Source organism: Ranitomeya variabilis, chromosome 4 (assembly GCF_051348905.1).
Source record: "Ranitomeya variabilis isolate aRanVar5 chromosome 4, aRanVar5.hap1, whole genome shotgun sequence".
Taxonomy (NCBI): Eukaryota; Metazoa; Chordata; class Amphibia; order Anura; family Dendrobatidae; genus Ranitomeya; species Ranitomeya variabilis.
Genome location: NC_135235.1, coordinates 184985787 through 184997119, shown reverse-complemented (window position 1 = coordinate 184997119; position 11333 = coordinate 184985787). Strand labels below are relative to the sequence as shown.

General features: G+C 42.5%; 1 protein-coding gene across 1 annotated transcript in view; it reads right to left on the bottom strand.

The window, feature by feature from the left end:
• Positions 1-1719: 1719 nt before the first annotated feature.
• Positions 1720-11333, bottom strand: part of LOC143770143 (sulfotransferase 2B1-like) — a 244788-nt gene continuing 235174 nt past the window's right edge. The window contains exons 6-7 of the mRNA XM_077259473.1: positions 8166-8346; positions 1720-2072 (exon numbers count right to left, since the gene is read on the bottom strand). Coding sequence (XP_077115588.1) covers positions 1948-2072; positions 8166-8346 — 306 coding nt within the window. The 3' untranslated portion in view covers positions 1720-1947. The remainder of the gene's footprint in view (positions 2073-8165; positions 8347-11333) is intronic.

Here is an 11333-nt window from a genome sequence, read left to right as displayed (position 1 = left end):
TCTCTTTCTGGCTCCTATTCAGTGACTCATCCTAAGTTACATCCTGTTTCTCCTGTGCTATAAACTTTTTTGGTGGCTTCTCTGTTTAAAGGCCTCCTTCTGGTTCTTATTCATGGATTCATCCTGGATTCTAATCCCATTTCTCCTGCATTCATCTTTTCAACACTTTTTGTCCTTTTTCATCTATTCAGATTTTTTATTTTTATATGTATATGTGGATTTTTTGTTTTGTTTTGTTTTTGTACATTTAGATCATCTTTTATAGTGGCTCCTCTGTTTAAAGGTCCTTATCTGGTTCTTATTCATAGGTTCATCCTGGGTTCTAATCCCATTTCTCCCGCTCTCATCTTTTCAACAGTTTGTCCTTTTCCTCATTTGTTTAGGTGGCTCCTCCATTAAATTTTCACTTTCTATATCCTATTCACTGGCCCATCCTGGGTTCTTATCTTACTTCTTCTACATTCCAATAATTTATCCTCAATTCCTTGTCCTCTATTTACATTGTATCATCAAAAAGTATGGTATCTTTTTTCTCTCTACCTTTAATCAATTTGTAATTGCCAGTTAAACGTCCCTTAACTTCTCAATTTCCCTATTGATTTAAGTGTTCCTCTGGGTGTTCCCTATATAATTAGCATCCATTTGGGTCCTTTAAGAATCCATCTTTTGTCATGCTTTGCACATTTTCTTTAACTTGATAAAGACACCAGTACAGCATTGAAACATGTTGTGAATAAAAAACCTTATTCTCATCATAATTTCAGAAGACTTGATTCACTCCAGCAGTGAAGATCACCCATGTGTTAATCCAACTGGATCCAATATCTCCCTGCGGATTCATCCACCAGCCATGGGGCAGCAGCAGCTATCTTTCTTCATGCCTACATAGGAGTTGTGCCTGTCACCACACCACCAGATGAGTGTAACCAAACGTCTCCTACTCTCCCTCCAAAGGCTATCACCCTATTGTGCGCTCAGTTTCCCACTTCTAGATTTATTCATAGAAAAGACTGAAGGATATGATCACTTCTTTGAAAATAGCCTTCTCTGTCGCTCGTCACCAATTCCTGGCCAATACCTTACAGCTTGATGCACTGGTCTAAAATAAAATGACACTTTGCATTTTTTACTAAAACTGAGCCACATGTGTCTATGAGAAATGTCTGGTATGGTCGATCATCTATAAACAGATGGCCTGCCATCAAGAACCTGGCTAACAAATAAGAGATATACAAGGTCAGCCATCTTTGTGCAGACAGAGAGCGGCGGTGACAATAAAACTGTGCATGCACTCCTCCTGTACAAAGATGGCGGCAGTCAGAGAATCATTCGGCTGATCCCGGCGGCAGCGTGTTCGCAATGGTGTTCTGCTGGTCATACCGCGCAAGAGGCTACGTGAGTGTGTGTGAGTGTGTGAGAGTGTGTGTGTGGTGCATACGGCGTATAGAGTGTGTGTGAGTGTGTGAGTTTGTGAGTGTGTGAGTGTATGGTGCGTACGGCATATAGAGTGTGTGTGTATGTGTGTGGTGCAACGGTGTTCTGCTGGTGGTACTGTGCAATAGGTTGGTACCAGCAGCAGTTTCCACATTGAGACACCCATATCGTAGTCGGTGTACTTCCTCCGCTTGGAATTCTGGGATACGGTGACATCTGGACAGAACAGGAAATTAAAACATTACAAGGCAATTATATAAATAGACATAGAAACATGGATTACACTCAAATGCAATACATTTATTTAAAATAATGAAATGAACTCAGTACAGGAAGAACAGTAAGAAAACAACAATATCTTTTACTAGATCATTAATCTTATTCATAAAAAATCAAAGAATATGTCAAAGCTTTATGTGATCTTGCATATAAAATGTTAATTTGTAACCAATAATCATCACAGACTGGTAAATATAGTGCACTGCGAACATTTGGTCAGCTGGCAAAGCCCCGTTATTCCGGTACGTTTGTATCCCAAGGAAACTTCACACTGAAGTCTTCCATTTCTGCCTTATAGATCTTGTCAAAATATTCATTTTGAGCCACAGTAAAATTATTTTTCCAATCTCCGACTATTCCTGTAAATCACAAGTGGTGACAAAATATTGAAATTTATGTTTAAGAGATCTGTTATATGCACATAGTAACCCCTAAAATTGAAACATTCCCAAAACACAATACATAGGAAATATATAGAAATAAAAACTGTGGAGAATGTGGCATAGTCCAGACAAACTTGGATAAGGGTAAAAAGAATTTCATCTAATAAACATAAACTACACGTTTCTGCATTGTACTGATGCCTTCCACAGATATATCAGAATAAAGGGAGCTGTAAATGGTATAAAAAGATGGAATCACAAGTCTAAAGTCAAATGAAATCAATAGTAGAACATTTCATATAGACATAAATCCTTGAAAAACAATCAATACACAAAAAAACACATGATCATGTAGAAATAGGTCATCAATATCTGATCAGTAGGGTTGTAACAACCTGGCCGACCAACTATTGCCGTCAAAGGCTGGAAGTTCTCAGATGATGCCGGGAATGCAGAAGTTCTGTAAAAATTATAGTGACCACAGTCAGCTGCTGCACATTGCCCCCTATTCATTTAAATAGATGGTAAATCTCCAGTATCCGGCTGCAGCCACCATAGAAATGAAGGAGTGCCTGTGTTCTGGCAACGTCCAAGAACTTCCAGCCACCACCGATAGCAGCTGATTGAATTATGCATTTCACTGAAAAGGGATGCAGGAAAAGTATATACAGTGGGTATGGAAAGTATTCATTCCCCTTTAAATTTTTCACTCTTTGTTTCATTGCTGCCATTTGGTAAATTAAAAAAAGTTAATTTATTTCTCATTAATGTACTCTCTGCACCCCATCTTGACTGAAAAAAACAGAAATGTAGTAATTTTTGCAAATTTATTAAAAAAGAAAAACTGGTCATAAATATTTAGACCCTTTGCTCAGTATTGACTAGAAGCACCCTTTTGAGCTAGTACAGTCATGAGTTTTCTTGGGAATGATGCAGCAAGCTTTTCATACCTGGATTTGGGGATCCTCTGCCATTCTTCCTTGCAGATCCTCTCCAGTTCCATCAGGTTGGATGGTGAACGTTGGTGGACGTCATTTTCAGGTCTCTCCAGAGATGCTCAATTGGGTTTAGATCAGGGCTCTGGCTGGGCAAGTCAAGAATGGTCACAGAGTTGTTCTGAAGCCACTCCTTTGTTAATTTAACTATGTGCTTAGGGTTATTCTCTTGCTGGAAGGTGAACCTTCAGCCAAGTCTGAGGTCCAGAGCACTCTGGAAGAGGTTTTTATCCAGGATATCTCTGTACTTGGCCACATTCATGTTTCCTTCAATGACAACCAGTCGTCCTGTCCCTGCAGCTGAAGAACACCCGCATAGCATGATGCTGCCACCACCATGTTTCACTATTGGGATTGTATTGGGCAGGTGGTGAGCAGTGCCTCGTTTTCTCCACACATACCGCTTAGAATTATCACCAATAGACCGGGATCACACACAGCGAGATACGGCCGAGTCTCGCAGGTTAAAACCAAGCTCTGGCACTCCAGAGCGGAGTGTGAGGCTGCATAGCAATACATGGAGCCGCACGCTCCACTCCGGAGTGCCGATGCCAGAGCTTGTTTTTATCCTGCGAGACTCGGCCGCATCTCGCTGTAGTGTGACTCCAGCCATAGGTCTATCTTCATCTCATCAGACCAGAGAATCTTATTTCTCAAAGTCTGGGAGTCCTGCTTGTGCTTTTTAGCAAACTCTATGCAGGCTTTCATATGTCTTGCACTGAGGAGAGGCTTCCATCAGGCCACTCTGCCATAAAGGCCCGACTGGTGGAGGGCTGCAGTGATAGTTGACTTCTCCCTACTGCATCTGTGGAGCTCAGCCACAGTGAACTTGGAGTTCTTCTTTACCTCTCTCGCCAAGGCTTTTCTCCCACGATTGCTCAGTTTGGCTGGATGGCCAGGTCTAGGAAGACTTCTGATGGTTCGAAACTTCTTCCATTTAAGGATTATGGAGGCCACTGTGTTCTTAGGAACCTTGAGTACTACAGAAATTCTGTTGTAACCTTGGCCAGATATGTGCCTTGCCAGAATTTTGTCTCTAAGCTCCTTGGCCAGGTCCTTTGATCTCATGATTCTGTGAGCTATGAGGTCTTATAGGTGTGTTCCTTTCCAAAACAAGTCCTATCAGTTTAATTAAACACAGCTGGACTCCAATGAAGAAGTAGAACCATCTCAAGGAGGATCACAAGGAAATGGACAGCATGTGACTTAAATATGAGTGTCTGAGCAAAGGGTCTGAATACTTATGACCATGTGATATTCCGGTTTTTCTTTTTTATTAAATTTGCAAAAATGTCTACATTTCTTTTTTTCAGTCAAGGTGGAGTGCAGAGTGTATATTAATGAGAAAAAAATACATTTTTTTAAATTACCAAATGGATGCAATGAAACAAATAGTGAAACATTTAAAGGGGTCTGAATACTTTCTGTACCCACTGTGTGTATCTTGGGAATTGTAGATGAAGAACTGTGGTTGCACTATGATAAAATATTTCTGCGGGAAGTTCTATTTATTGCTAGGAAACCAATAGCACTAAGGTGGATGAGAGGAATCCTACTACTATTAATCAGTGGAAAAAAATAGTGAATGATATAATACCATATGAGAATATATTATATAGAAATAGAAGATGCACTCAGAAATTCCATAAGATATGGGAGAGATGGGGTGATTCACCCTTAACGCATCTATCCCCTAATGCCATGACTTCATTTATCTCACAATATGAACCCTAATGTTGTCCCTGTCAACATATGGAAGGTGACGATGTGTGTAAACTGCAACAGTATACTTTTACTATGACCCAAATGGGTACGTTATCTGATTTTTGATAGACATTAATTGAGTTAATTCAATTGAGTGTGCAATGCTTCATAATGGAAATTATCCTAATATGCTATGTTCTATATTGTTTGATCACTTTTTTTATTTGTTTACTCTATTATTGAGAGTGTAATGTTACTTACATGTTATTGTGAATGGTGACTGTTTGGATCATTCTGACCATACACTGTGATATTATATGTTTGTAACTTTATCCGGTGGAATCTTTCAATAAAAAGAGTTGAAAAAATTGAAAAAAAAAGTGTTGAGAGACAATAATATTATATATTGATGATGAGGCTTCCCAGTTAAAATGATGATTCTCCATTCAGGAACAACGTACGTATGCCAGTCACCGGTGCAAGAGGAACATCTGTTAAGTAAATGGAACCTGCTATCTTCTATGTCGGAGAATAAAGCCTGAAACAGCGGCAGTCAGAAGAAATTGGACCTGGACTAGCTAAAGATTTAGATATGGAGGAGGTCCAGGAGTCTTGCTGGACTTTTAGGTCTTAGTTGAGACTTGGGTTTTCTGTAAGTCAGAAAAAGCAACTTGTGCATGACACTGTAGGACTCTCAATCACTTTGCTTGCATCTGGAATCCGTTCAAGTTTTGTGACAAATCCGAGCGGCAAAAACAATATATAGATTTTGCTCTAATCCTATATTAATATAGATGTAGTCATTTTTAATTCATTTGACTCTACAATAGATGACTATAGGATCTGCGTGTTGTCTCTTGCACACACAGAGAACACAAAGACTGAAAATACAGTCATCTGAACGTGACCATATATATCACCAGAATTAGTGTTTCACTAAATCAGATTGATGAGCTAGTTTATCTCGTACTATCCCCCCCCCCCCCACACACTTCGTCCAGTGCTCCTCTGTTTTCTTTAAGAGAGCTGCTACAAACATTTCTGGTGGTGACGCCTTTTTCACACTTCCATTTTTAACAATCAGTCACAATCCATCAAAATGTTGAAAAGACAGATCCTGTGTGTTAGGTGTCGAATTCCCACCGCTGCACAGAGGGAATCTCGAACCATGTCCACTGCAGTCTCCCAATCTCCTCCAGCCACAGTGGAATCTGCTCAGCAGAGACTTCGATCATAGCGTCTGGCTCAAGCTGATACTGTGCGCTTGGGTACTGCTACCTTTCCAGGCTCTGCCTTTGCAGCCAGCACTGTTCAGCAGCAAGCAGGCATTTCAGGGACTAACCCTGCTTTTCCCACATTGAGCATGCCCACGGGATGACCTCCCATTGGACGTTGGGGGTCACATGCTCAGGTCCTGTTGTGGCTCCTATTGGACCATCTGGAAGGTCCCAGAGCACTACTGCTATAAAAGGTTGGCATGGCCGCTCGACCAGGCGCTAATGTAAACTTATTAACTTGTGTGTGTGGACGAATGCCTGTCGATGGATGAAAGCTCCGAATCATTCCCATCCCTAGTGTTGTTGCCTGCTCGCGAATGGTAGAGCTACCCGACAGTGCTATCCTGCACAATTGCACAAGTTGCTGAATCCAGATAGCAGCGACCGCCAGAGCGGCGCATTGCGCAGATAGTGCACTTTCCAGGCCCTAGTTAGGGTGGTTAGTGGCATCCGCCAGAGCGGTGCTGCGCGCACTCCTGTGCAGTAAATATTTTCTTAGTTTCCCTGGCACCGCAGTAGCGGTGTTGAGCAAGAGATCTAGATGGACTCTTACCTTGAGTCTTGGGGTAGAGTTCTGTGTCGCCTTGCTTGCGCTCTCTGTGCAGTATCGTGGCTCTGTGATGCAACAGGGTTCGCTTCCTTCATACTGGGTGAAGCTACCCCATGTGTGTACTCACATTATACCACAATATAGTCCGTTATTACCAAGCAGCAGGTGTCTTCGCTGCATGGTGGACCCCGGACTGCGAACGCACCTTATATCATCTCTAATTATTATTTGGTGCGTCCCGCCAGTCCTAAGATTGTGCTGATTGTAAAAAACGGATGCACTGGATCGTTTTTTTTTGGTTTTTTTTACTGATCCTTCAAAGCATATGCTGCCTGAATTTAAAGGATCAAAATTTGAGAGAGAGAGAGAGAATTTTTTTTTCCCTGAATTGAAATTCCTTCCAGGCATGCTCAGTTTCAAAAAACTGAATCCGTTGCTGGATTACGTCTTTTGACAGTCAGCGACGGATCCTGTGTCCATAGGCTTCCATTATAGCCAACGACGGACAGCGCAGGATCTGTCGCTGGGTAATTTTCCGACGTACAGCGATTTTACGATGGATCCAGTGCCCGACGGATGAAAAGGAAGGCCATCCGTCACTAATACAAATCTATGAGAAACATTTGCTAGATCCGTTTTTTCCACATTACGACGGATTTTGACGGGAACAAAAAGATGGAAGTGTTAAAAAAGCCTTATCTATTAGAGAAAAAAAGGATCTGCAATCTGAATTTGGACACCCCGGATTCTTAACTCCCCCAACAATCATCAGTCAGAGGCAACAATTCATATTACACTGTCAGCTGAACCTTTTGATATTGGCCTGTTTGGCCACTGTTAGTCTTATGTTAATTTATGACTTTTAGGGTAGGGGCACCATTAGAGTATGTGAACACTATATTTTTTAAATGTCTGCGAACCCAACACATTTTTCAGGTGGAAGACACTTTAGGACTTGCCAGTGTGTTTTCTCCTGAAGTTATATTTTGTATCTCTTTTTTTTATTCATCAGTTTTTCCTTGACATCTTTTGTTTGCCCATTTTGGACAAGTCATTCCTTTTACCCTCTTGACATCTTTGGAAGCCCAAAACAGTTAATGGAACCTCAACAGCAAACCGTTTTCACATTGCAGTGCATTTGTTCAGACCTTTTGGAGTTTACTTTTCAGGCAGGTTATATAGCGCACCAAACTGAAAAAGGTAAAAAAAAAAGCTTGGGCCACCAGAATATTTTGCTTTTCATATCTTTTTAGCCACTTCATGGCTTTTGAAGCTTGCATTTAAAAGAAGCTACAAACGATGGGACCTATGAACAGCTATGTCGTTTTGACATTGCTGCACATAAGTTAATTTGTTTTTTCTTTTTTTTAAGCTTTTCAAGCAGTTTTTAGGTGGAATCTGACAGATTAAAACACTGTATGTGCATACCTTCAGTCTGACTTGCCAGTAGAAGACATGACAGAAAGTGCCTAGTGCAGAATGAATGCAAGATAAGACCTTGACTATACATATTTTTCTTCTCAATATGGTGCTCAGTTGTTACCTTTTCTAAAAAATGGGCTTTTCTCCTGGTCCAAGTGACCAGGTGGCGCAAGGCTGTAATTAGCCATATTGTTCTGTTTCATGTTCTTAAAGGAAGCATTTTTTACCACAGAGTCCACTGCATCGTCATCTAACTCCTTTCCAAGAAATTTGCAAATCTTAATCACGCTTCCTCGTGGGTCCTGTTGGCAATTAAGAAAATCCAATTTTTAGCATAATAAATATACAGCATGAAATGAAATATTTATATTTCTACTTTAATGGTGCGACCAACCACACAATGCGACTGGACACATGAGGCCAAAACTCCACTCACGCTGTTTGCCAATTGCTGCATAATTTTATTTAAAAATAGTGTAGACATTGGCCAAGCGGGGCCAGAAGGAGCCTCAATGCATGATGAGCCAGAGAGTGTAGCTGCAGCCTAAGACTGCACTTACATCTTACAAGTTACTACTTTCATTACTGCATGTCTAGCTGTATTCTTAACCTGCTCCATGATGGCACGCTATGATGTAACACATAAGTTATTCAGATTCTCAAGTAGTCTAAAAGTTATTTTCATCTTCATTAGGGATGAGTAGATCCATGGAGGTTCGGGTTCTGGTAACCAACTGAACTTTGGCTCTCCCTCTTTATCTCTCTTTTTATTTCTTTTTCTCTCTTTCTATCTCTCCAGACTCCCAAACTGTGAAACAGACTTCCATCAGAAGTCCGTATTTGGACTTGAGGTGCAAGAACAACAGAAACACCGTCCGTATATTTGAACTCATTTTACAAACTACACTCCTCAATGAAGTCATCTAAGGGTACAGTGATCATATTGACACCACATGTGCCTCACAGGATTCTATACCAGCGGTGAGTGGTGAAGAAAGAATATATTACATTTTTACCACTAAAATATTCCTTTATCAACAAGTTTTTATATTCCTTTATCAACAAGTTTTTAATTTTTCTAAGGAAAATAGGACTTTTTTTTACAACAAACTGAGGACCACTTTTTCCTGAGTGCGCCAATGCCCTACATGTAATCAGGAAATATTTTTCAGGCACAGTGCAAATTACAGAAGGCAAGGAGCCCCAGATTTTACTGTTATGGTTTGCTGGTACCTTGACCCCCTGGGAGAGCCCATGAGGTGCCAAAACAGCAGAACCCCCCCATATCACTTTAGAAATGCCAAGTGTGGATGCAATATGTGGTTTATGTACACTGTGGGGTTCAGAAGGGAGGGGATTTGGGAGCAAAGAATTTGCTTAATTTCTTTTGGTAGGTGAGGAGCCATTTTGATATTCCAGAGCCTTTGTGTTTCCAGTAACATGGAAGCCCACTATAATCTCATTTACAGATCACAGACCTGAATGGGGAATTGTTTTTTTCGTGGACTGATTAGCGGCTTTTATTGGGAACATTTTACATATCCTTTGGGACCATATTTATCTGGCACTCTATGCTGAGTGCTTGTTTTGGGGTTATGAAGACACAGCATTGTATCTAATTAAACAGTAGACTATTTTTAGAAAGCGGATATTATTATTATATATTATATTATATTATCTATACTTTTGCTTGTAATATTGACTTGTATGGTGTGCTTGTGTAGGGAGGTGTACCGGGTCCACGGTTCCTCTTGCTTGTCTGGGCCGGTACGGCGGCCATTTTCCTGAAGCCGAGATGCGAACTCGGCTTCAGGAAAATGGCTGCCGCGATCTCCATCTGCGCACGCATGGCATCCCGCGGCCATTTTCCTGAAGCCCCGGGAAGCAGAGCACTCCATCTGCGCACGCGCGGCCTCAGGAAGATGGCTGCCGCCACCGATAAACCGTTGAATAGTGCAGATCGTGCTCTTTTTCTGCCGCTGCACAGTGCATTTGGCTGTTGCGCATGCGCGAACCACTACGCCAACGCCAGGAAGAAAAGCAAGAGGTGGGGGAGAAACAGCGATTTCACCACGTCCATTTGACCAGACCTGCGTGATTGACAGCCGAAAACGGCAACTTTACTAAGGTATTTTGGCAGCAAAGGTGGGGAATCAGGGGATAATAAAGGCACTATTGTACAGCACAGCTCAGGCCCTATTGAACACTATTTTTACCTCATATTGAAAAAACAGGGTGACAGGTTCCCTTTAACAAGGTGTTGCAGATCTTGGAGGAGACTCATGGAGACCTTACAGACGTAGGGGAACTGAGAACACGTCTTTTTAGTAGAATGCAAAGGGAGGGGGAGACCGTAACCCAATATATGAATGCATTGCAAGTCTGTTCTTTATGTGTGAAGAAAAGTAATGTGGCACTCACCAGATGGATTGATTATTCCAAAGTCCTGTTTTATTTCATCCAAGTGCACAAGAGACTTTGTCTGGTATTTGCCGTTCAGTGAGACATGCAGGGAGCGTGCAGGTGGACGACGGCCATTTCGCACAGTGAGCTCTTCAACGGGTCCAGGTTGCATGAAACGGCCGTCGTCCACCTGCACTCTCCCTGCATGCCTCACTGACCCCAGGGCCAGCATTAGGGGCAGGCAGACCAGGCAGCTGCCTGGGGCCCCCGCTCCTCCAGGGGCTCCCAGCTAGCAGCAAGTCACGCAGCCGCTATGGGGCCCCTGTGAGGCAGGGGGGCCCACCTGCCGCCAGCGCCGACTCCCCCGCCACATTGAACTATACAGTCGTCTGCTGGTACAGTTCAAAGCAATGATGGAGGATAGAGCATCACCTGACGCTCCCTCTCCCATCATTCCCTGCTCTGCCTCTGACACAGCGGGTGCGTGTCATCGCACACTCACTGTGTGCCGGGCAGTGCGGCAGCAGCCACCGACACAGGAGCAGGGAGCAGCGCGGGCTCAGGGAGAGGTGAGGAGCTTGTGGTTTGTTTGTTTTTTACTGGACTGTGGCCATTCTCGGGAGGCGAGAGGAGGGGAGGGAAGGGGGGGATGTGGGCTGTGCTGTATACTACTGTGTGGGCAGTGCTGTATACTACTGTGGGCAGTGCTGTATACTACTGTGTGGCCAGTGCTGTATACTACTGTTGGCAGTGCTGTATACTACTGTGTGGGCAGTGCTGTATACTACTGTGGGCAGTGCTGTATACTACTGTGTGGGCAGTGCTGTATACTACTGTGTGGGCAGTGCTGTATACTACTGTGGGCATTGCTATATACTACTGTGCG